This window comes from Mustela lutreola, chromosome 12, assembly GCF_030435805.1.
Source record: "Mustela lutreola isolate mMusLut2 chromosome 12, mMusLut2.pri, whole genome shotgun sequence".
NCBI classification, from domain to species: Eukaryota; Metazoa; Chordata; class Mammalia; order Carnivora; family Mustelidae; genus Mustela; species Mustela lutreola.
This window is the reverse complement of record NC_081301.1, coordinates 9653666-9679242: the sequence shown is the minus strand read 5'-3', so window position 1 is coordinate 9679242 and position 25577 is coordinate 9653666. Positions and strand designations below refer to the sequence as shown.

The window sequence follows — 25577 nt, the reverse complement described above, 5'->3', positions numbered from 1 at the left end:
TTTGGTGGTATTGAATTTCAGACTATTAAAGTAATGGAGGGGACGCCTGGGTGGCTCAGTTGGTTGAGCGGCTGCCTTCGGCTCAGGTCATGTCCTGGGATCGAGTCCCACATCGGGCTCCTTGCTCATCAGGGAGCCTGCTTCTCCCTCTACCTCTACCTGCCATTCTGTCTGCCTGTGCTCACTCTCTCCCCCTCTCTCTCTCTGATAAATAAATAAAATCTTTAAAAAAAAAAAAAAAAGTAATGGAGATTTATCTAATTGTGAAAGTTCCTGATACCCATTTCTAGATTGGGTGCATATTTTTGTACAATTTATTGCCTCTGGGAAATCGAAGGACATCATTGCAGTTCTGCTTATTGGTATGTAGCTTGTTATTGTTGAACTGTGTCCAGAAGTACTGTCCTTTTTGTTGCACTTAAAAACTTTCACTTTTTTTAAAAAAAGATTTTATTTATTTACTTGACTGATAGACAGCGAGAGAGGGAACGCATGCCGGGGGAGTGGGAGAAGGAGAAGCAGGCTTCCCACTGAGCAGGCAGCCTGATGTGGGGCTGGATCCCAGGAGGATCATGACCGGAGCTGAAGACAGACATTTAATGACTGAGCCACCCAGGCACCCCTCACAGTGTTAATATATAATTGTTTACAGAATTTGGTCCTGAGTGTTTTAAGTAATTGCACTACTTACTGCCAAGTTTTTATTATATTCTCTCTCTCTCTCTCTCTTTTTTTTTTAAGATATTTATATATTTATTTATTTGACACACAGAGATCACAAGTAGGCAGAGAGGTAGGCAGAGATGGGGGGGGAAGCAGGCTCCCTGCTGAGCAGAGAGCCTGATGTGAGAATCAATCCCAGGACCCTGAGATGAAGGCAGAGGCTTAACCCACTGAGCCAGGCGACCCTCTAAAATAAATCTTAAACAAACAAACAAACAAAAACTAAAAACAATGCAGAAAAGGGGCCCTTGGCGCTCTCAGTCAGAAGAGCATGTGGCTTATTATCATGGGGTTGTGAGTTCAAGCCCCATGTTGGGTATAGAGAGTACTAACAAAAATAAATATAAACTTAAAAAAGAAGTGCAAAAAATGAAAGCTTTTCTTCCCCACATATACATGCACATATTATATGTTTTGGAATTTTTTCTTTTTCCAGAAATTATAGTTAACACTTGTGCTTGCATAGTGCTTTACAGATATTAACTTGTTTTTGTTGTTTTGTTGGGGGAGGGAGAGTGGGAAAGAGTATGAACGTACCTTACGAATTGGATTCTCTTTTATATACACTTGAAGATGCAAAAACTGAGGCAAGGAGAAGTAATTACCAAAGGTTGCACGGCTAGTGAGTGGCAAAGCTGAGATTTGAGTCCAGGTAGTTTTGCTTGAGTGTTGTGTTTTAAAAATGCCTCTGGGTCTTACCATGCATAGTGTTCTGCACTGTGCTTTTTTCTTGTAATGGTAGGTAATGGACCTCTGTACTTCTGTCTCCTTAACAATTGTGTAGTATTCTATGGCAGAGGTGTACCATAACTTACTTAGTGTCTTTCAAACCTAATCTTGTTTAATATTGCCAGTTACATTAGTAATGGTTTCAAGTAATACTTTAAAAAGTCAAGGTTTTTGAACTGGAACATGTAAGGATACATTAGTATTTACTAAGTAATGTATATTTGCTGTCCAGGTGTTTTGATATTCTCTCATTGGAGTTACATAATAAAATCCAAGCTTAACCTATAAGTTGTTGGGTATGCATGAATTTCATTATTTTTGCGGTCAGTCTGTCTTCTTTAGTTGTGGAAGATTTGTAGTGTAATGGGGGTAGAATTGACATCTGTTTGGGTTTTATTTACTTTGGCAGGATCTTGAATTTTGGTGTCCAAACAAGAAGTCTGGCATAGTGTTAACTTGAGATGTAGATACACTCTGGCTTTATAGTACTTGCATTTCAAGGTAGGGTGCATTTCCATTCCTTGTTCTTGTGCCAGGAAGAGTTGGTACTAAGTCCATTTTTTTTCCTACAATATTTTACCCTTATTTCAAATATACCAACTGAAGATGTGAACGTATCATTGTTTCATTTTTTCCTTAGTAGTAGTTATTTTTTAAGTGTGAGGAAATATCTTTTTTAGTACAGTAATAATTATTTCAGGTATGCCTGTTAGAAAAATAGTAGATATTTTCAGCTTAAATTTAGTAATTGTTCTTTAATCATTTTGGAACTGGTTAGAAGTTGCTTGGCTGATTCCTAACTAGCTCATTGCTCGTTATCATTCAGTCCTTTATTGATTAACTTTATATAAATGTAGACATTAAATCAGACTGCTAAACACCAGTTTGTCTGCTAAGGAGTGGGGGTACCAAGATGACTATCTCCCTACTTCAGGTAAGGGAATTTTGTTGAGAAAACAACATTTTGTTGCTAACAGTATAAAATGCTGTGATAGAGATGAGGCCAAATGAGAAAGTATGAGAATGGTCAGGAAAGGCTCCTCGGTTTGAGCTAGGCTCTGATCCGTAAGTGAGATTTAACTGGCCAATGACCAGAGTGGGCAAAGGATTCTAAATAGAGGGTATATAGAAATATGATTTGTGGAAACAGTTCAAAATTGTTATTATCATGTACAGTGTGAGAACACAGGCCCCTCAAGGGCAGACCTTACCCGTCCTGTTCATGAGTGCCTAGCACATTGTTAGATGATTAACAAACATTTGTTGAATGAATGAGTGAGGGAATTGTAGTAAGCTTACTGTGCTTGTCTGTCCATTTTTCAGAAAGGAGTTCATTATTTTTAATACCTAACGATTTTTAGGTCATATAATTAACAAAACATAAAATAAGTAATAAACTGTTACTGCACTGAAGGAGGTTAAGTCTTGTAAGGGGACACGCTTAGACAAATCCTTCTAATTCAAGATGGTTATTTATAAAAATTATTTGCAAGGGATATCTATCTCATATGGATTGGTTGGATTCCTGAAAAGTGGTGGGTAGTTAAAATAAATCCTCAAATTTAAAATATTTGATTGATAAAATGTAGGCGGTAACACTGTGGCAGGTAGGTCATTAGTAATTGGCAGTCATGTCCTTTTTTTGCCATATCAGGTTAATATGAATATTATGTAAGCACTGTTGTTCCTATGTAATGAACAACAGAAAAAGTAACTGGCAGTTCTGTCAGGGTGTAGGCATCAGTATCTAAAAATGTTTCCCATGCTTACTCCTTGAGTAACATCATGATTTTTCCCAAATCTGCATGCTACTTGTACTGTTATTTGTCTTTTTTTTTGTGGACACAATTTGAAAATATTTTTCAAGAAGCTTTATGTTGGGCCAGCTGGGTGGCTTAGTCAGTTAAGCCTCTGCCTTTGGCTCAGGTCATGATCCTGGGGTCCTGCATCGGGCTCCTCCTCAGCGGGGAGTCTGCTTCTCCCTCTCCCTCTGCTGCTCCCCTTGCTTGTTCTTTCTCTTCTGTTGTCTCTCCTGCTCTCTGTCAAATAAATAAAAAAAAATCTTAAAAAAACCCGAACAAACCAAGAAGCTCTATGTAATTACCATAATGAAGGGCTAACACCTCAAAAGCAACTTAAATATAGTAAAAACAAAGCAATGTTAAGAAACCTAGCTAGCTACTACTTGCAGAAGTTGCTGGGTTTGGGGCGCCTGGGTGGCTCAGTTAAGTGTCCAGCTCTTGGTTTTGGCTCAGGTTATGGTTTCAAGGTCTTGAGATCAAGCCCCCCTTGGGGTTTTGTGCTGAATGTGGAGGCTGCTTAAGATTCTCTCTCTCTCCCTCTGTCCCTCTCCTGGCTTGCACTCTCTGTCTCTCTAAATAAATAAATAAATAATTTTTTTTAAAAGCTGCTGAGTTTGAAGCCTGCTATCCTTTAATTAAAAGGAGAGATTGGCCAAGTGTTAGAGAAGTGTTGAAGACAAATTGGCACCTTGCTTAGATTTTCTCCCATGATGTAAATAGAAGGACTAAAAGAGACTTGAAATGGGGTAACTTTGGGGATGCCCGGGTGCCTCACTCAGTCTCGTATCCTACTTTTTATCTCCACTCATGTCTTTTTTTTTTTTTTTTTAAGATTTTATTTATTTATTTGACAGAGAGAAATCACAAGTAGATGGAGAGGCAGGCAGAGAGAGAGAGAGAGAGGGAAGCAGGCTCCCTGCCAAGCAGAGAGCTCGATGGGGGACTCGATCCCAGGACCCCGAGATCATGACCCGAGTTGAAGGCAGCGGCTTAACCCACTGAGCCACCCAGGCGCCCTCTCCACTCATGTCTTGATCCAAGGGTCATGAGTTTAGGCCACATGCTGGGCTGCAAAAAACTATAAAGAAAAAGAAAGTGGAGTAACTTTCCTACTTCGTGGTTCATTGTTATTTGGTGTCATAAAGGAGGAAGGCACTCACTCTCTTGGTGGGAGCAGTTCCCCTAGAGCTTCGCAGAGGGAAGAGATTTGGAGGCTGGGCCTTGAAGGATAAATCTGAGTTCATTTGAACATAAGGAAGCTGTGGGCCTTTCAGGCCCGTATACTAGCATTTGCTCCTGTTGGGAGACTTTCGGATGTAGTATGTAGCGACAGCTGCCTTTGGGGAAGTGAAGAAATGGTGGGAGTTGAGCTGGAAAATGGAAAAAGAGGGATTTAAGGAATTAATCTCCAGTAACCTTTTCTAAACTTTGTTTTATCATATCTTTCATAGAATTTGAGGGAATATAGGTTATTTATTTAGTCTTGAAGTCCAACTAAACCTGACTTTGTCAGATAGTTTGAAACTCCCAAAGAAAGGGGGACTCGTCCAGATGCTGACCTGCATATTAATAGTTTTCCGAAGATTGGGGTGATTACAGGTGGCCTTGACTGTGAATTATGCACTCAGATGGCATAGTGGTAAAAGCTTGGTGAGCCACATGTACTTGGATTCTGCTCTCAGCTTTGCCAGTTAACTAATTTGACCTGGACAGATCCTTTAATTTCCTCTGTCCTCACCTGTGAAATGTCGGTAAGAATACCTGCCTGGGCGCCTGGGCAGCTCAGTTGGTTAAGCGACTGCCTTCAGCTCGGGTCATGATCCTGGAGTCCCCGGATCGAGTCCCACATTGGGCTCCCAGCTCCATGGGGAGTCTGCTTCTCCCTCTGACCTTCTCCTCGCTCATGCTCTCTCTCACTGTCTCTCTCTCAAATAAATAAATAAAATATTTAAAAAAAAAAAAAAAGAATACCTGCCTTTCAGGGGTGTTACACAGATGAGAGGAGAATATCTGTGTTCAAGCCCCTGATCGGTGCCGAGTTCATGACTAGCCTGAAATGTGTGGTAGCCCCTCTTTTCTTACCTTCTTTCTTTCTTTCCTTTTTTTTTTTTTTTAAAGATTTTATTAATTTATTTGTCAGAGAGAGAGAGAGAGAGAGCAAGAGCACATGCAGGGGGGGTGGGAGCGGCAAGCAGAGGGGAGAAGCAGGCTCTCTGCTGAGCAAGGAGCCCGTTGCAGCACTCCATCCCAGGACCCTGAGATCATGACCTGAGCCAAAGGCAGACACTTAACCAAATGAGCCACCCAGGCGCCCCAGTTATTGTTCTTTTAATTTCCTAAGCATGGATATATTTTACTACCACGAGTAAAAATTCTCTTCAAGTTCAGCCATTGCTATTTATAATGCCTTTTAAGAGAGTTTGCTATGAAATGGAAACTAATGTAAAAACAGATTTTTCTTAAACATTCTGGCTAGGACGTGTATTTACCTTGGTTCACTTGACCAGGAAAATGTAATGTGCCTGCGGAGATTTTGTTATGAAGTATCCGTGTTTCATTTCTGATCACAGTAAATGGAGGCAGACCATGTTTTTAGTGTGATAGTTTAAACACTAAAATATGTTGGGGCACCTGGCTGACTCTGTTGGAAGAGCATGCAACTCTTGATCTCGGGGTTGTAAGTTCAAGCCACACGCTGCGTGTAAAGGTTACTTAAAAATAAAATCTTTAAAAAAATGAACACTAAAATGTGTTACCAGCTGTTAACCGATTCTGGAACATCATATAATAGCTGGTAATCCTTTTTCTAGATGGTGGTTGTTGAAGATTGTGATAAATTACTGTGTTCAAACGTTTTCTCAAGTTAGAATACTTTTTTTTTAACTGAAAAAAAGTTGCTAAATTGAGTTCTTGGACTTTGAAGTGCATTACTTGTGTAATTAAAAAAAAATTAGACTTTATTTATTTTTAGAACAGGTTAAGATTTACAGAAAAACTGAGAGGATAACACAAGGAGTTCCTGTATACCCAGCACCAAGTAGCCCTTAATACTAACATCTTACATTAACAGGGTATATTTGTTACAATTAGTGAACCACTGTTGACACATCATTGTTAACTAAAGCTCATGTTATTTAGATTTCCTTGGTTTTCACCTGATGTCCTCTTTCTGTTCTAGGATCCCATATTATATTTAGTTGTCATTACCTCTGTAATTTTTAATCAGATCATTTTAAATTAGGCACATTAACATATTTGCAAAGCATGCTTTGTTCTCAAATTTTAAAGCCACACTTGTGTGTGGAATTTATGTTGCTAAAAATTCTCTTAGGCTGAAGATTGTTGGCCTTTAGTTTCACTTTTAATAAGCCTTTTACAAGTGTAGTTTCTATAGTCTTAGCAAGTAGTCTAACCTGTTTAGTTAAGACTTCAGTGCTTCCCACTTAATTTCATGGAGAGGTTCATTTTGGTCAGTTCTCTTATGCGATGGACATGGAGCTGTGTCCCCTTGAAATGATAGACATCACCTTTTAATTGACAAGAAGAATGACGTCTTGCACTGTGTGGTCATTTACACTTTCCAGTCACCTCATATGAACTATATAACTTAGCATATGAGAGGGACAAGGACACTCCAGTTTTGAAGATGAGGAAACAGAAGCTTAGGTGAAGTGACTAAGCTGCCAGTAGGTGACACTGCTAGTAGGTGTCAAAGCCCAGCCTTAAATGCCTCAGATCTTCTGACCCCAGTTTTGGTATCCTTTTTGCTATGTTGTTTGATGTAGTCTCTAAAATGAGAAAGTAGCAGGTGGTCTTCTCTCGTATAATATGGACTGTCTCACAAAATTACTCCTGGATTTATTAGATTATTTACTTGAAGTCTAGCTGTTAAAGTGTAGAACCATTAGATACCTATCATTATCTTGGGATCCCTTTAATTAGAAATCTTCAACAGAGAAAAAACATGAAACATTCTCATTCATAAAACATTTGAAATCATCTTTTCCCTAGTATAGAGTCCTTCTCTTGAGTCATAAGAGTTCATTCAGGCATAGTTGCTAGCATTTGTAATATGTGTGTCCTCCTTAGAGCATATGTCTTAGGTCACACATTTCAGGCTGTTCTTCGTCTCTATGCTCTGCATCAGATTAGGTATGCTTCTTATCAGGAATTGGCAAATGTCTTCTGTAAAGGGCCAGATAGTAACTATTTTAGGGTTTGGGGGCCATGTAGACTCTGGAAGACTCTGGCAACTATTCAGCTCTGCCGTTGTAGCATGAAAACAGCCATAGAATGTAGAACATAGAACACAGCCATGCCAAACCAAGAGGCATGGCTGTGTTCCAATAAAACTTTATAGAATTGGGCCCCTAGCTGAATTTGGGCCATAAGCTATAGTTACAGTCTGCCAGGCCCAGCTCTATACCATAGACACAGAAACCCCTTGTGCTTTATTCCTGCAACTAAAATCTTCCCACTGTTCTTTCACTGATATGTTTTCCTAACATGAGTTGAAAAGCTTAACATTTGATTTAATGTGCATGGTTTATAATGAATTTTATTTTTGTAGAAAATGTGGTAAGTGAAACTGAAGTTACAGATTTTCAGAGTCTAATTTTTGACTACAAAAAGAAATGATCTCCCTTGGAAAATGCTTGCAAATTTCAGGAAAAAATCCATTTGTTATTGTTAGATATGTTAGTGCCTAATATTAATGTAAAATCTTTTATTTTACTAATGTTCTTTTTTGCAGAGCAACTTGTGACAATGCAGTTACCAAATATATATGAGTACTTCTTTGTGTGCTCGTGGTATTCAGGAATAGGGTTACATCCATCTAAAAGATATTCTCAGCCTTTGAGGGGACCTGTCATTTTTGCTGGAAAGAGAGGATACAGACATCAAAAATGAAAACAAAAATAAAAAGTTTCAAATTAGTAGTATGGATAAGCAGTGCTTTAAGAGTTCAGAGTTGGGGGCGCCTGGGTGGCTCAGTGGGTTAATAAAGCCTCTGCTTTCGGCTCAGGTCATGATCCCAGGGTCCTGGGGTCTAGCCTTGCATCGGGCTCTCTACTCAGCAGGGAGCCTGCTTCCTCCTCTCTCTCTGCCTGCCTCTCTGCCTACTTGTGATCTCTGTCTGTCAAATAAATAAATAAACAAAATCTTAAAAAAAAATAAAAGAGTTCAGAGTTGGAATTTATTACTGGGGCCGTACTATATGGTTGGGAAGGAAGGTTTTATCGAGCCAGGCTTTGGAAATTAGAATAAGTAATTAAGATGAGGTCTGATGTAAATAACAATGAATATAATACTAGGGTGCCTGGGTGGCTCATTTGGTTAAATAGCTGCCTTTGGCTCAGGTCGTGATCTTGGGGTCTGGGATCCAGTCCCACATCGGGTTCCTTGCTCAGCGGGGAGCCTGCCTCTCCCTCTCTGTTGCTCCCCCTGCTTGTGCTCTCTCACTCTCTTTTTCTGTTAAATAAATAAATAAATTCTTTAAAAAAATACTATGAAGGTGAATTAAAAATAAAAATGAAAAGGCGGATTTAGCTGGAACAAGCGATTTTATATAGGAAAATTGTGTGAGATAGGAGTGGAAGTGTGGGTTAAGGCAAGATTGGTCCTTGAATATTAGGCTAAGGAATTTGGAAACTGTCTTCTGTGAAGTAAGGAATAAATGAAGAATTTGAACACCTTTGTTTTTCCTTTAAGTCTTTCATGAACCTTCCAGGTATTATTGTTAAAGTTTTCAGTATTGTGTGGTTATTTTAGTTAACATTTAATGATGATTTCATGCTGTTCACCTCTTCTTTTCTCATCCACCAAAGACTGTATTCCTGTTCTTCCTATGTTATATCTACTCTGGTTATGAAATCTCTAACTAGAGTATGTTACTGAAATACCTCTTATTCATTCATATATTTATTTACCCAATATGGACTGAATGCTTGTGATTTGACAGGTTTTGTTCTAGTCAGTGCAGATTTGTCAGGGAACAAATTAGGCAAAAATATCTCTTTCTGTGGAGAGGAAATATGAATGTGTGACAGGGTAGGGGCTGACATTTTAGATAACGTGTCCAAGAAAGACCTCATTGAAGACCACTTTTTAAAAAAAATTTTATTTTTTTCAGTGTTCCAAGATTCATTGTTTATGCACCACACCCAGTGCTCCATGCCTTCCTTAATACCCACCACCAGGCTCACCCATCCCCCCACCCCTCTTCCCTTCCAGTACCCTCAGTTTGTCTCTCAGAGTCCACAGTCTCTCATGCTTCATCTCCCCTTCTAATTTCCCCCAATTCACTTTTCCTTTCCTTCTTTTAATGTCCTCCATGTTATTCCTTATGCTCCACAAGTGAAATCTTAAGATAATTGACTTTCTCTGCTTGACTTATTTCACTTAGCATAATCTCCTCCATCCATGTTGATACAAAAGTTGGGTATTAATCCCTTCTGATGGAGACCTAATATTCCATTGTATATATGGATCGTAACTTCTTTATCCATTTGTCAGTTGAAGGGCATCTTGGATCTTTCCACAATTTGGCGATTATGGCCATTGTTGCTATGAACATTGGGGTTCATATGGCCCTTCTTTTCACTACATCTGTATCTTTGGGGTAAATACCCAGTAGTGCAATTGCAGGGTCATAGGGTAGCTCTATTTTTAATTTCTTAAGGAATCTCCACACTTTTCCAAAGTGGCTGCACCAACTTGCATTCCCACCAACAGTGTAAGAGGGTTCCCCTTTCTCCCTATCCTCTCCAACACTTACTGTTTCCTGTTTTATTAATTCTGGCCATTCTAACTGGTGTGAGGTGGTATCTTAGTGTGATTTTGATTTGAATCTCCCTAAAGGCTAGTGATGATGAACATTTTTTCATGCGTCTGTTAGCCATTTGTATGTCTTCTTTGGAGAAATGTCTGTTCATGTCTTCTCCCCATTTTTTGACGTAATTATTGTTTTTTGAGTGTGAGTTTGGGGAGTTCTCTATAGATCTTGGATATCAGCCATTTGTCTGTAGTGTCATTTGTGAATATTTTCTCCCATTCCGTGGGTTGCCTCTTTGTTTTGTTGACTATTTCCTTTTCTGTGCAGAAGGTTTTTATTTTGATGAAGTCTCAAAAGTTTTTTTTTTTTTTTTAAGATTTTATTTATTTATTTGACAGAGAGAAATCACAAGTAGATGGAGAGGCAGGCAGAGAGAGAGAGAGAGGGAAGCAGGCTCCCTGCTGAGCAGAGAGCCCGATGCGGGACTCGATCCCAGGATCCTGAGATCATGACCTGAGCCCAAGGCAGCGGCTCAACCCACTGAGCCATCCAGGTGCCCTCAAAAGTTGGTTTTTGCTTTAGTTTCCTTTGCCTTTGGAGATGTTTCTTGATAGAAATTGTGTCTGATGTCAAAGAGGTTATTACTGCCTATGTTCTTCTCTAGGATTTTGATAGATTCCTGCCTCATGTTGAGGTCTTTTATCCATTTATCTTTGTGAATGGTGTAAGAAAATGGTCAAGTTTCATTCTTCTATACATTGCTGTCCAATTTTCCCAGCACCATTTATTGAAGAGACTATCTTTTTTCCACTGGATTATTTTTCCTGCATTGTCGAAGATTAGTTGAGTTGCTGGTCCATATCTGGACTCTCTCTGTTCCACTGGTCTGTGTGTCTGTTTTTGTGCCAGTACCATGCTCTCTTGGTGATCACAGCTTTGTAGTAAAGCTTGAAATCAGGCAATGTGATGCCCCCAGCTTTTTCTTTTTCGATATTTCCTTAGCAATTGGGGTCTTTTCCGATTCCAAACAAATTTTAGGATTATTTGTTCCAGTACTTTGAAAAATGCTGGTGGAATTTTGATCGGGATGGCATTGAAAGTATAGGTGGTCTGGGCAGTATAAACATTTAACAGCGTTTATTGTTCCGATCCATGAGCATGAAATGCTTTTCCATCTTTTTATGTTTTTGAAGAAGACCACTCTTGAGTAAAAAGTCCTAAAGGAAGTAAGAGATTTGGGTGGAGAGCAAGTGTGAAGGTACAGAGGTGAAAGTATACCTGGCAAGTCTGAGAACACAGATGGAGCAGTAGGAAAGGGGGGCCAGTAGTAGAGAGATTATATGCCCTTGTTTGCATCTCTTAATCTTGATGACATATTATTAATAGTGCCCACTTTCACTCCTACCTAGTAGTGTCCTGGTTTGAATGGCAAATTATAAGGTCTTATGGTTATAGAGGTGAGATCAGAGAGGTAAGGAAGGTGGAGGCAGACGATGGAGAACTGAAAAAAGAAGCTTTTGGAGGATTTTTGGCACAAGCGTGATATGATTTGACTTGGGCTAATAGGATCATTCTGGCTGCTGTGTTGAGAGTAGAATAGGAGCAGGGACTGAAGCAAAATTAGGAGGCTGCTGCAATGATCCCAGGTGAGAGATACGGTACTGTGGACCAGGGTGGTAATTAACAATAGAAACGATGGTAAGTAGGTATATTCTGGATGTGTTTTGGAGGTGGAGTCATCAGGAGTTGATAATCGGTGTAAGAAAAAGAAGGAAGTTGAGAATGACGGAAAAGTTTTCTGCCTAAACAGTTGGAAAGATGGAATTACCATTGACTGAGATGGGGAAGCCTGGGATTTAAAGAGGTTTTTCTTGGGGGGAGTGGAGGGAGATGAGTGCAGTTTTGGACATGTTAAGTTTGAGATGCCAGTTAGACAACCCACAGGAGCTGTTGAGTGGGTAGTTGCAAATTTGGATCTGGCATTTAGGGGAAAGGTAAAGTCTGGAGATAACTAACTTGGGAGCTGTCAGCATTTTGATGGTTCTTAAGCCATGAGATGGAATGAGATTGCCTAGTGCTGGGTATAGATAGAAAAGAAAAGGTCTAAAGACTGGGTTTAAGGGTAGGGTACCCCAGTGTTTTGAAGTCAGGGAGATGAGTGGGAAGTAACAAGTGAGACTGAGACTGACTGACAGGAGGAACACTGTGAGGGTGTAATGTCCCAAAGTCAAAGGAAGCGTTTCAAGGAGAGTGGTCAATCATGTTAGAGCCTTCTGTTAGGTCAAGAAGGGGAGAAATGATAATGTATCATTGGATTATAGTGTGCTTATTTGTTTGTATATATATTTTTAAAAATTTATTTGAGAGAGAGCGGGGGAGAGGAACAGAGGGAGAGGGAGAGAGAAACTCAAGCAGAGCAGACTCTACACTAAGCATGTAGCCTGATGTGGGGCTCGATCTCACAACCCGGAGATGCCAACCTGGGCCCAAACCAAGATATGGGCTCAAGAGGGGATCAGAGGAGAGAAGCTGGAGACAGTGATTATAGACACCTCATTCATACAATTTTCTTGTAAAGGGAGGGACAAAAAATGGAGGTGGAAGTTGAAGGGAAGACGTGACATAGAGAGTTTTCTTTCTCTCTTTTCTTTTTTTAAAGATGAAAAATAATAGCATGTTTATTTATTGGTGAGAATGATCCATAGAGAAAGAAATGTGGATGGGAGGGGGATAGGATAGTTGGGATCTCTACAGTAATGTTCTTAAGTAGATGTGAAGGGAAGAAATCCGCATCAAGTGAGGATTGGCTTTAACCTAGAGAAGGGCAGTTCATTCAAAGTAAAGAAAAAAGTAGAGCACAAGTGTGTGTGTGTGTGTGTGTGTACTTGTAGTTATTTACAGTTTACTTGCTCCTGGCTTCGTAGTTGACTAAGCTTTGCAATGACAGAGGCTGTCTCTGTTTTGTTCTGTCTGTGCTGTTAGGGAAGACATTCAGAAAATATTTGTTGACTTGAATTAAATTGGAGAAGATAGGGACACCTGGGTGGCTCAGTGGGTTAAGCCTCTGCCTTTGGCTTGGGTCATGATCCCAGGGTCCTGAGATCGAGTCCCACATTGGGCTCTCTGCTCAGCAGGGAGCCTACTTCCTCCCTCTTTCTCTGCCTGCTTCTCTACCTACTTGTGATCTCTGTCTGTCAAATAAATTAGTAAGTCCGTAAATAAATAAATAAATAGGAGAAGATAGCTTTTAACAGCCTTTCCAAATCTAAGATTCTGTTTTGATGTTAAGATCATAGAGGACGGGCGTCTGGGTGGCTCAGTTGGTTAAGCATCCAACTTTTGATTTGGGCTCAGGTCTTGATCTCAGTGTTGTGAGATCAAGCCCCCCGCCAGGTTCTGCCCTTAGTGCGGAGTCTGCTTTTCTCTCTTCCTCTGTCCCTCCCCCTGCTAGTGCTCTCTCTCAAAATAAGCAAATAAATAAGTAAAGTCTTTAAAAAAAATAACAGAGGAAATAAAGAATTTAAGCTCAGCTAAGAGGTAAGGTTTGGAGACCCCTGTATTTTAAATGGTATTTGAGCATAAACTCAGGTGAAATAGATGTAACTAGAAGCCAGATGAAGTTCTGTAAAACCAGTAGATAAAAGGAACTTTAAGGAGTCAGTTATTAACAGAACTGGAAGTTAAGGTAGATGTGACTGACAAAATGTTTAGATTAGTCAATTGAGAGCAAGGGCTGCTTTGGAACCAGAACTGAGTCATTGTGAATTTTGATGTAGCTGCTTGCTAGGTATGTCAACACTTTTCTCAACTGTTAAATGAAGTTAATGAGCACAGTCATCTTAGGGTTATAAGGATTCAGTGAGGAAAAAAATAGCAGTGCCTGGCATGATGAAGTTCTAAATAAATGTTAGCTTGGTGTGAGTATTGTTAGTGTTAGTTCAGTATTGATATTGTCATTGTTACTTTTCAGGAAACTAACTTATTTGCAAATGTTTGTACTTTGCTGTTGTGTTCAGTATGGTGAAATTTCCCCACTTTTAGTTATTATGCCTACATTTTATTTAAGCTGTTTCCCAGTAGCTATAATGATTGTGTTATAATGGTGTCTCAGAAGGGCAGAACACCTTCATAGACTTTGCCTTTTACGTTCTCAAACCCTCTTCTCCAACTGTTTTTTTTTTTTTTTTTTTAAGATTTTATTTATTTATCAGAGAGAGAGAGGGGGAGAGAGCGAGCACAGGCGGACAGAATGGCAGGCAGAGGCAGAGGGAGAAGCAGGCTCCCCGCCGAGCAAGGAGCCTGATGTGGGACTCGATCCCAGGACGCTGGGATCATGACCTGAGCCGAAGGCAGCTGCTTAACCAACTGAGCCACCCAGGCGTCCCTCCAACTGTTGTTTTTAAGGAGTGCCTGTTATTTGTGTGTGGGAGTATTATTATTATTTTTTAAGACTTTATTTATTTATTTGACAGAGAGAGAGATCATAAATAGGCAGAGAGGCAGGCAGAGAGAGGGAGAAGCAGGCTCCCTGCTGAGCAGAGAGCCCAATGTGGGGCTCGATCCCAGGACCCTGAGATCTTGACCTGAGCCGAAGGCAGAGGCTTAACCCACTGAGCCACTCAGGTGCCCTGTGTGGTGGTATTATTTTATCAAAATGTATGAGCCAGTAGACTTGGGGCTACCTGAATTGAGTTCATTTAACATGTTTGAGCTCTTACCTGCCATTAGCTATGTTAGGACACAAAGGTGAATTCTTTCCTTCAGCGTTTACAGTCTAGATAGAGATACAATATCATTATACTTTGGCATGTGCTACATGTATAAAATGGTACTTAGAACATGAATTTAATTTAGGTAAAATGTGGATGAAAATACAGGTCAGAGTTAATTTATATTTTTAATCTCTTGGATTTTACCCAGTGGTTTACTGACAGTTTTTTTTTAGGGGAGGGGGAGAGAAAGAGGGAGAGCAAGAATTTTAAACAGGTTCCACACCCAGCGTGGAGTTGGACACAGGGCTGAATCTCACAATCCTGAGATCATGACATAAGGTGAAATCAAGAGTCAGATACTGGGGGCACCTGGGTGCTCAGTCAGTTGGGCATCTGCCGCCTTCGGCTCAGGTCATGATCTCAGGGTCCTGGGATTGAGCCCTGCATCCTGGCTTCCTGCTCAGTGGGGAACCTGCTTCTCTCTCTCCTTTTGCCTCTCCCCCTGCTTGTGCTCTCTCTCTCTCTGTCAAGTAAATAAATAAATAAAATCTTTAAAAAAAAAAAAAAAGAGAGAGAGAGACACTTAACTGACTGAACCACCCAGGCATCCCTGTATAATCATGTGTTTTAAAGTATTATTTTGTGGGGTAAGTTTTTACCTGTTTTTTTGGCAACACTCAATCAAGACAAACTAATTATAGAAAGAAAAGCATTAAAGCATATAATTTTTGAACTTGATGAAAGGAAAAAAATGCTTAACAAGTTTTGTCTAGATTTATTAAAAATATTTTTGAAGATGTTTGGGACTATTAAAGGGTTTAGATTAGGTGGAGCATTACTTTCATGTGTTAATTTTTTAAGTGAACCTATATTTGAAGGTTTTAATTTCTAAATTGTATAAATTGGTTGATATTTTGCTGTGTCATTGGAAACATTTTATATGTTCTATCTTGAACAATATTTCGGTTATAATTAGACTGTGAGCTCCTTGAGATTAGGGAACCTGGCTAGACTCCAGCCAAGCCCAGTAATATGTTTGATGAATTAAGTTGTAGTAAAAAAGCAAGAAAGGCACAGTTTGAGAATTTCCAAAACAAAAAAATTCTTTTTAAGATTTTATTTATTTATTTGACAGACAGAGATCACAGGCAGGTAGAGAGGCAGGCAGAGAGAGAGGAAGGGAAGCAGGCTCCCTGCTGAGCAGAGAGCCCAATGTGGGGCTCGAACCCAGGACCCTGGGATCATGACCCGAGCTGAAGGCAGAGGCTTTAACCCACTGAGACACCCAGGCGCCCCTTCCAAAATATTTTTATCTATTTTTTCATTATGAAGAATTTCTGACATAACTGAAATTATTGAAGAGTAGTATAATGGTTATTATCTACCCTCTACCCAGATTCAACAGTTGCTTGCATTTTGCTGCATTTTAAAAGTCTCATTTTTTGGCTGAACCATGTATAAGTAAGTTGCAGATCCTAACACTTCTTCTACATACTTGAGCATAAAAATACGATATTCTTCTAGGTAACCACAGGATTTTTGAGTCATTCTTGTAGAGATCAGGGTAATAATAATGGTGTACTAGCTCTCTCATCTCTCACTTGTATGGTCCTTGGCAAATTACTTCATATCCCTGAGCCTCAGTTTCCTTAGCTGCAGAGCACTTATCTCAGAGGAATATTATGAAGATGAAGTGTGTAAAGGCACCATTTTCAGTATTTTCCCATACAGTACTCAACTGTGGTGAATTAATACCACACCCGCCCTTATTCCCAGAGTTGGAAACTTTTACCTTTTTTGCCCCCTCATTTGTTGTTCAAAAATCTTACATTTCTATCTTGTAACATTTCTCAAACCTGTCCTGTTCTTTCGATTGCCACCACATTTCTTGCCTGTCAATCATTTTAGTCTCTCTTCTGGTCCCATACTCACCTCCTCATCCTTTCCTTAAGGCTGCTAGAGTTTATGCTCCCAAATAAAAATTTAATCTTACTCATTTCCCGTTTAAAACTTTCCCCATCACCTACAGTGTAAGGTCCAAGTTTCTTAACTCTGTCTCCTATGTACCTTCTGTCTCCACAGCCTTATCTCTCATTATGCACATTCCCTCCCTTCCCCCACCTCACTGAACACACAGACACCATCCCCCAAACGGTAGCAAGCCGTGGGTAGCTGTCTAAATTGTACTCTTTGTTACATACCTCTGTGCCTTTGCTTGGTTGACTCCCCATGTCTAGAATTCTACCCTACCCACCATCTTCTTTATCTCTGGCAAATACTCATTTTCTCAAACCCCTCCCCAGCTTGCCTTTTAAGACTAGGTGCCATACAGGTTCCTTCTCTTCCCCCTCCATCTACATTGTACAGTCTTCTAGCATCATACCCGTAACATTTTTGGACAGCCATTTGCTTGCATGTCTGCTTCATTCTGCTAGGTTAGAAAGTCCTTAAGGATACACAGGTTTTATCCCTTTTTTTATTCCTAGTACCTAATATGTTGCTTGTACCAGGGATAAAAAAGATAGATATGGAGTCTGTATTTTATGGGTGAAAAAAATCTGAGGTTCAGAGAATATTCTTTATGTGCCCAAAGTAACAGAACTAATTAATGAAACATTCAGATCTTTAAGAGCCCATTTCATTATTGTTGCCATTAATTGTAATACTTAATAGTTCTTCGTCTGTGTACTTAGAGGCCCCTAGAGGATGTTAGAGTTCCCACATGGAAGTCTGTAAAGTCATATATGAATTTTCGGTAAATTGAATTAATACGATTATATACTGTATGTCACCGATTTTTCTTAATGTACCCACATGGTTTTGTTATTATCTTAACAGATCATTTTAGTGGACATACATCTTTAAAAAAAATTTTTTTTAATTTACTTGAGAGAGAGATGGGGAGGAGCAGAGGGAGAGGGGTGAGCAGACCCCCACACTGAGGACACAGCCTGTCACGGGGCTTGATCCCATGACCTGAGCTGAAATCAAGAGTTGGATGCTCAGTTGGCTGAGCCACCTAGGCGCCCATGCTTTTATCTTTTGAGAGGAGAGAAGTATGAGGGCCTTCGTGATACGGGTGATTTGGAATAAAGACTTGACATAGTTTGCTAGGAAATTGATAAGGTATAAAAAAGTTGTTTTTTTTTTTTTTTAAAGATGTATGTATTTTAGAGAGAGAGAGAGAGCACAGTTGAAAGGAGGGAGAGGGAGTTGCAAGCAGACTCTGAGCTGAGTATTGAGTCTGACTTGGGGCTCCGTCGCATGATCCTGATATCATGATTTGAGCCAAAACCAAGAGCTGGGTGCTCAACTGACAGCACCACCCAAGTGCCCCAAGAAAGTGGTTTTGAAAGCAGTAAGATTCAGGTTAGGTGGTAAAATCTATGTTCTTAGTCTTCAGTAGTTCATTAAAATAAGAAACTTTAAAAATATCTAAAAACAGGAGTGCCTGGGTGGCCCAGTCAGTTAAGCATTTGCCTTCAGCTCAGATCCTGTTGGACCTCTTAAAAAAAAAAAAAAAAAGTGTGGTCTGGCAGGCATTCTAGGTTCACAGGTATAGCTTAAATAACAATGCTTAAAATATGTGTGCTATTTCTATCAGTTTGTTTAACTACTAGGTAAACAAGATTTGTGTGATTTCATTCATTCCTTTGGCAAATATTTTTTCCATTCTTGCTATGAATCAGGTGCTCTGCTCAGCGCTGAAATTGCAGCTGTGAGTAAATAAAACAGAGAAGCCATACTCCTCCCTGGTGGCCCTTACCCTTTTTTTTTTTTTTTTTTTAAGATTTTATTTATTTGACAGACAGAGGTCACAAGTAGGCAGAGAGGCAGGCAGAGAGAGAGAGAGGCGGAAGCAGGCTCCTTGCTGAGCAGAGAGCCTGATGTGGGGCTCGATCCCAGGACCCTGAGATCATGACCTGAGCCGAAGGCAGAGGCTTTAACCCACTGAGCCACCCAGGCACCCCTGGCCCTTACCTTTTAGTGTGGGAGCCATACTTTAACCATAGTGAACATGCAAGTAGGTATCTGTAGTATAATGCTAGACAGAGGCAAGTACTTTTTAAAAAGGCCAGAAAAGGGAATAGGAAGTGATAGTTTCTATTTTAGGAGTTACCTGAGAAGGCCTTTCTAAGTAGCCATTTGAACAGAGAGACCTGAGTTAAGTAAGGGTACTTGCCATGCAAAGATACCTGGAGGAACAGCCTTCCAGACAGAGGGATCATCAGATGCAAGAAGCTTTGAGGAAGCGGCATGCTTGGCCTCTTAAGCAAGGAAGCCAGTGTGTCTGGAGCTCTGTGAGCAAGGGTAGAATGGTAGGAGATGAGGTTGGAGAAGTAGCCAGGGGCAGATCATGTAGGACCTTTAGATTTCATTCTAAATGTAATATAAACCTTTGAATGGTTTCTAGTAAGGAAATAAGGTGATCTAACTTAAGTTTAAAGGGTACTCTACGCTATGTAGAGAACAGACTCAAGTAGTACAAGAAAGGAAGCAGGGCGATCAGTTATGAAGTGGTTATAGACCTTTGGATGAGAGAGGATGATGAACGTGGTGGTGAGAAGTAGATTGGAGATGTATTTTGAAGATCAAGTCAACAGGTTAAGTTGACTGATGGCAGTGTAAAAGGGAGCAGTCAAAGAAACTCTAGTGCTAATAAATAGATACTAGACTTGAAGGGAATACACAAATTTTTACTGTGGCTGTCTCTGAGCAGTGGCCTTCTTACTAGGAGCTTTTTTTTCCCCCCCTTATCTGTATTTACCAGTTTTTCTATCTTGAACCTGTAATGCTTCTGCAAAAAATATATAGATTATTTTAAAATTAGAGTTAATCATAGTACTAAATGTACCCTAATTCTTAATGTATTCTCTTATCCCTTTTGATTTTGGGAAAATAGTCTAAGTTTTTAAACCTTTTTACTCTTAGTGATCAGCCTTTGTACCTTCTCCACATTTGAAGATGGTGAAGCTGGATATTCACACCTTGGCCCATCACCTTAAGCAGGAACGCTTATATGTGAACTCTGAGAAACAGCTCATTCAGAGGCTCAATGCAGATGTCCTTAAGACAGCTGAAAAGTTGTATCGTACAGCATGGATTGCTAAGCAGCAGAGAATTAATTTGGATCGGCTTATCATAACCAGGTAAAAAAAACTGGTTTTGAGATGTTTAATTTTTTCTGTGCTAACTATAAATAAATGAATCTATTTCCAACAAAGTGTATGCTTTCAGATAGTTTGAATCAACATTAAGGTGAGTCTTTGCCTATTTTGTCTGTTAATTAAGGCCTTTTTAGAGAATTATAACTTAAGCATTAATATTTTGTACCACACCACTTAATTTGTATCTTTGTATGATAACCTTTTATTTTGCTGAGAGTAAATTATCTTGTGTTTTTTTCTAAGTAGGCTCCATACCCAATGTGGGGCTTGAACTCATGACCCTGAGATCAAGAGTCACATGCTCTACCCACGAACCAGCCAGGCGCCCCTCTACTTTTCTATGATTATTATTATATTAAGATTAAAAAATTTTTTTGAGTAATCTCTATACCCAGCATGGGGCTCAAACAACCCTGAGATCAAGGGTCATATGCTGCACCAGTTCAGCCAGTCAGGCACCCCTTTTCTCCTGGTATTATTTAATATACAATTGGCCCTTAAACACTGATTTGACCCTGTGGGTCCACTTATACAGGGATTTTTTCGATAGAATACTATAAATGTATTTTTCTCTTATGATTTTCTTAATATTTTCTTTTGTCTAGCATACTTTATTGTAAGAATACTGTATATAATACATATATGAAATATGTGTTAATCGAGTATATTATCTGTAAGGCTTCTGGTCAACAGAAGTCTATTAGCAGTTAAATGTTTGGGGAGTCAAAAGTTATGCAAGTATTTTCCACTGCATAGGCAGGTCAGTGCGCCTAATCCCCACATTGTTCAAGGGTCAACTGTGTGTATTTCCATGTTTTGATTCTGTATATCTTCCTGTATATCTACCTCTCGCTTTTAGAAACCTCTTTTTCACTGTGTTAATATCTTATTCTGTTGCTTCAGGAACCAGTTTTTAGGGCGCCTGGGTGGCTCAGTGGGTTGGGCCGCTGCCTTCGGCTCAGGTCATGATCTCGGGGTCCTGGGATCGAGTCCCGCATCGGGCTCTCTGCTCAGTGGGGAGCCTGCTTCCTCCTCTCTCTCTCTGCCTGCCTCTCTGCCTACTTGTGATCTCCCTCTGTCAAATAAATAAATAAAATCTTTAAAAAAAAAAAAAAAAAAAAAAAAGGAACCAGTTTTTAGCTCTAAGAAGAGTGGTGGTGAGGTATAAATTTGAGAAAACGAGGCAGATGCAGAGAAGTATGATTCCATTTATGTGAAGCTGAAAAAAAGCAGGGCTGATCTTTCATAACAGAAGTCGGAATAATGGTTATTTTTTTATATTTTTCATTGAACCTGATGAACTAGGAGGAATTTGTCCTCCTTTGTACTTTTCGGTTTTCTCCTTTCTTCGCATGTTCAGGTGTTGGTCGGCTGAAAGATTTGAGCAGTTCGGAATGATCTCATTACCAGGACTATAATCAGTCTACATTTCCATGTTTCAGTGGTACCGTATTATTGTTATTGATTTTTATTGTTTTGCTTGTTTGCTCATTTTTTAGTGCTGAAGCTTCCCCTGCTGAATGTTGCCAACATGCCAAGATTTTGGAAGATACACAGTTTGTTGATGGATACAAGCAATTGGGATTTCAGGAGACTGCTTATGGAGAATTCTTGAGTCGATTAAGGGAAAATCCTCGTCTTATTGCCTCCTCTTTGGTTGCTGGGGAGAAGCTGAATCAGGAGAACACACAAAGTGTTATATACACAGTTTTTACCTCCCTTTATGGCAACTGCATCATGCAAGAAGATGAAAGCTACCTCCTTCAGGTTTTGAGATACTTGATTGAATTTGAACTTAAAGAAAGTGACAACCCCAGGAGACTTTTGAGGAGAGGAACCTGTGCCTTCAGCATCTTATTTAAACTTTTTTCTGAAGGACTGTTTTCCGCCAAACTTTTCCTCACAGCCACTTTACATGAGCCAATCATGCAGCTGCTTGTTGAAGATGAAGACCACCTGGAGACAGATCCAAACAAGCTGATCGATAGGTTCTCCCCATTACAACAGGAAAAGCTCTTTGGAGAGAAAGGCTCAGAGAGATTCAGGCAAAAGGTTCAAGAGATGGTAGATTCCAATGAGGCCAAACTGGTGGCTCTGGTGAACAAGTTTATTGGTTATCTCAAACAGAACACGTACTGCTTTCCACATAGTTTGAGGTGGATTGTGTCACAGATGTACAAAACCCTCTCCTGTGTAGACAGACTGGAAGTTGGGGAGGTCAGGGCAATGTGTACTGATCTCCTCTTGGCCTGCTTCATTTGTCCCGCAGTTGTCAATCCAGAACAGTATGGAATAATTTCTGATGCTCCTATTAATGAGGTAGCAAGATTTAATCTGATGCAGGTACGCTTTTTAATGTGGCATTCAGTTGAAAGTTGGTTGAATGAGTAGTGGGGTGTGAACAAAATACGATGGCAATATGTTTACATTCTTACTATTCTGTTTCCTCAAACTGGCTTAAATATTTCTTTCTTTTTTTTTTTTTTTTTAAAGATTTTAATTTATTTATTTGACAGTGACACAGCATGAGAGGGAACACAGGGGGGCAGCGGGAGAGGGAGAAGCAGGCTTCCCGCCGAGCAGGGATCCTGATGTGGGGCTCTGTTCCCAGGACCCTGGGATCATGACCTGAGCAGAAGGCAGGCACTTAACGACTGAGCCCACCCAGGTGCCCCTAAATATTTGCTTCTTAAGAAATAAAAGCAGTTGCGGGGCACCTAGGTGGCTCAGTCAGTTGAGTGTCCCACTCTTGGTTTTAGCTCAGGTCGTGATCTCAGGGTTGTAGGATGGAGCCCTGCCTTTGTCTCCACGGTCTAATTCCACTCTCAGCGGGGCATCTGCTTGAGAGTCTCTTCCTTTGCCCTCCCCCCACCCCCTTGTGCACACACACACACACACACACACACTCTCTCTCTCACTCTTTCTCTCTCTGAAATAAATTTAAAAAAATTTAAAAAAGCAGTTAAATTGGGATTAAAAATACCATTGTCATAAAATATTAGTTTTGGGGGCACCTGTTTCAGTCTGGTAAGCATCTGCCTTTGGCTCAGGTCGTGATCCCTCAGGGTTCTGGGATCAAGCCCCGCATTGGACTTTCTGCTCTGCAGGGAGCCTGCTTCTCCCTGTCCCTCTGCCTGCTACTCTACCTGCTTATGCTTGCTCTCTCTTTCTCTCTCTCTCTGTGTCAAACAAATACAGTCCTAAAAAATATATTTTGTTAGTTTTTCCTGTGTAAACATTTATTTATTTATTTTAAAGAGAAAGGGAGAGTGAGGGGAGGGGCAGGAGAAGGAGAGAAATCCTCGAGCAGACTCCCCACTGAGCTTGGATCCCAATATGGGGCCTGATCCCAGGACTCTGAGATCATTACCTGAGCCAAAACCACGAGTCAGACTCCTAACCGACTGAGCCATCCAAGTGCCCCTTGTGTTAGTTTTTACTCTTTTCTTTTTTTTATTTGAGAAACAGTGTGTGAGAGCACAAGTTGGGGGAGGAACAGAAGAAGAGGGAGAAGCAGACTTCCTGCGGAGCAGGGAGCCTGCTGTGGGGCTTTATCCTGGGACTCTGAGGGCAGACACTTAACCAACTTAACTACCCAGGCACCCCTAGTTGATTAGATTTTCTAGAACAGGGCCACCATCTCTTTACCATGATTTCAAAACCAGGGTGATTGGAAATATTTATGCATTATCTTTTATACATTGTTTGGTAGCAAAACATGACCTAAACTAACATGAGACTGTTTATCACTGCTAGTTATTCCTTTTAGGGCTAATGAATACTCAGGTTTTGCTGCAGAAATGGTGAATACATTTGATTACAGGATGCTTCCCTTAATACTGCCTATGTTATATGTGTGCACGATTCGACCTTTCTAAAATCTTTAAATTTTGAAATTGAAATTTTTCTGGTCCTCAGAGTTCCAGAAAGAGGAGTTTTGGATTTATGTTAGCAGTTTTTTCCCCTTTATCATGAGAACTACTGAAATCTTGTTATTTATTTATTTATTCATTTATTTATTTTTGAGAGGGGGGGAGGGGCGGAGGGAGGGGGCGAGAAAGAGAATCCTAAGCATGCTCCATGCCCAGTGTAGAGCCTGACATAGGGCTGGATCTCACAACCCTGAGATATGAACTAAGCCGAAATCAAGAGTCAGATGCTTAACTGACTAAGCCACTCATGCACCTCCATGTTATTATTTCTTTTTTCTTTTTTGAAGATTTTATTTATTTTTATTTGAGAGAGAGCATGAGAGGGGAGAAGGCCAGAGGGAAAAACAGACTCCGCACAGTTTGAAGCCCAATGCGAGACTCGATCCTGGGACTCTGGAATTATGACCTGAGCCAAAGGCAGTCCCCCAACCTACTGAGCCACCCAGGTGCCCCATGTTATTATTTCTTAAGGGAATCTTTTAATCATATCCTGTCCCCCAGAAATACTATGAAGAAAAAACTGAGTTTATTTAGAATATATCTTTGGATGATTTTTTTTTAACGACAAGCTTTTTTTTCCCATGGTCATTTCTGTTATGTTATGTTTAGCAATTAACTATATAAAAATCCCTGAAGTAAAACTAAAAGATTTTTATCATCTTTGAAACACTAAATTTATTCTTAATATAGTGTAGTTCTAGGTTTTTATTTTTATCATTCTAGTAGAGATTGAATCACTTATTGTCAAAATGAGTAAAAAAGGGAATTATACCAGATATTAAGATGATACTGTATGGTATTAGCTTCCCCCAAAGTGTCTTTAAAGAGAGTAGATTAGGGTCGCCTGGGTGGCTCAGATGATAAGTATCCAACTCTTAATTTTGGCTCAGGTCAGTATCTTAGGTTTATCAGATGGAGCCCCATGTTGGGCTCCATGCTGAGTGGGGAGTCTGCATGAGATTCTCTCTCTCCCTCTGTCCCTTCTGCCTCCTCTGCAATAAATAAATAAATAAATCATAAGGAAAAAAGTAAGAGTAAATTAACAGTTCTCTTTTACCAGTAAGGAACCTGCTGTGTGAATTAACATTTACTTTCCAAGCAGCTCTGTTCAGTAGGATTTTTTAAATCTAGAAAAAAAATTCTACCTTAAGTATTTTGTGAACTCTAAAGGGAAATGTACTTAATAGTAACTTCATTTAGATAATTTGAATCAAGTTTTGCAAGTGAATTTTAAAATATCTAAATGTATGAAAAGTATAATATCATAAACAAAGGTGTTTTATTTTTATTTTATATCGTCAATGTAATGTTAAAGTAAAATTTTCTATTGTCTATGACTCTTCATCTAAATATAGTAAAAGCTGATGTAGAGAAGATACACATTTAATTTGGGACCCTACTTTGCATGCCTGGTCAGATGGTATAACTATTATTATGAAACAGCTTTTTAGACTAGAATGAAAGCACTTTCATAGAGAACGATTTCTAAGTATCTATAGCCCACGTCTCCCGACCACTGCTTTGGGTTGCAGGTTGGCCGCCTTTTGCAGCAGTTGGCAATGACCGGCTCTGAAGAAGGAGATCCCCGGACAAAGAGCAGCCTTGGAAAATTTGATAAAGTAAGAATACTATCTTAGGAGAAATACTGTTTATAGAAAATATTCCCAAAGTATTAGTTAACTTAACTGTTGTCTTTATTAAGTCTTGTCCTTTAATTTATTGAGAATAAACTATTC

The 25577-nt window shown here is 39.8% G+C and overlaps 1 protein-coding gene across 6 annotated transcripts in view; it reads left to right on the top strand.

The window, feature by feature from the left end:
* The window catches only part of GAPVD1 (GTPase activating protein and VPS9 domains 1), a 79541-nt gene that overhangs the window by 12684 nt on the left and 41280 nt on the right, over positions 1–25577 (top strand). For all 6 annotated transcript variants that reach the window (XM_059143545.1, XM_059143548.1, XM_059143546.1 and 3 more), the window contains exons 2-4: positions 19674–19891; positions 21409–22252; positions 25374–25460. In XM_059143545.1, the coding sequence (XP_058999528.1) occupies positions 19707–19891; positions 21409–22252; positions 25374–25460 (1116 nt within the window). In that variant the 5' untranslated portion in view covers positions 19674–19706. The remainder of the gene's footprint in view (positions 1–19673; positions 19892–21408; positions 22253–25373; positions 25461–25577) is intronic.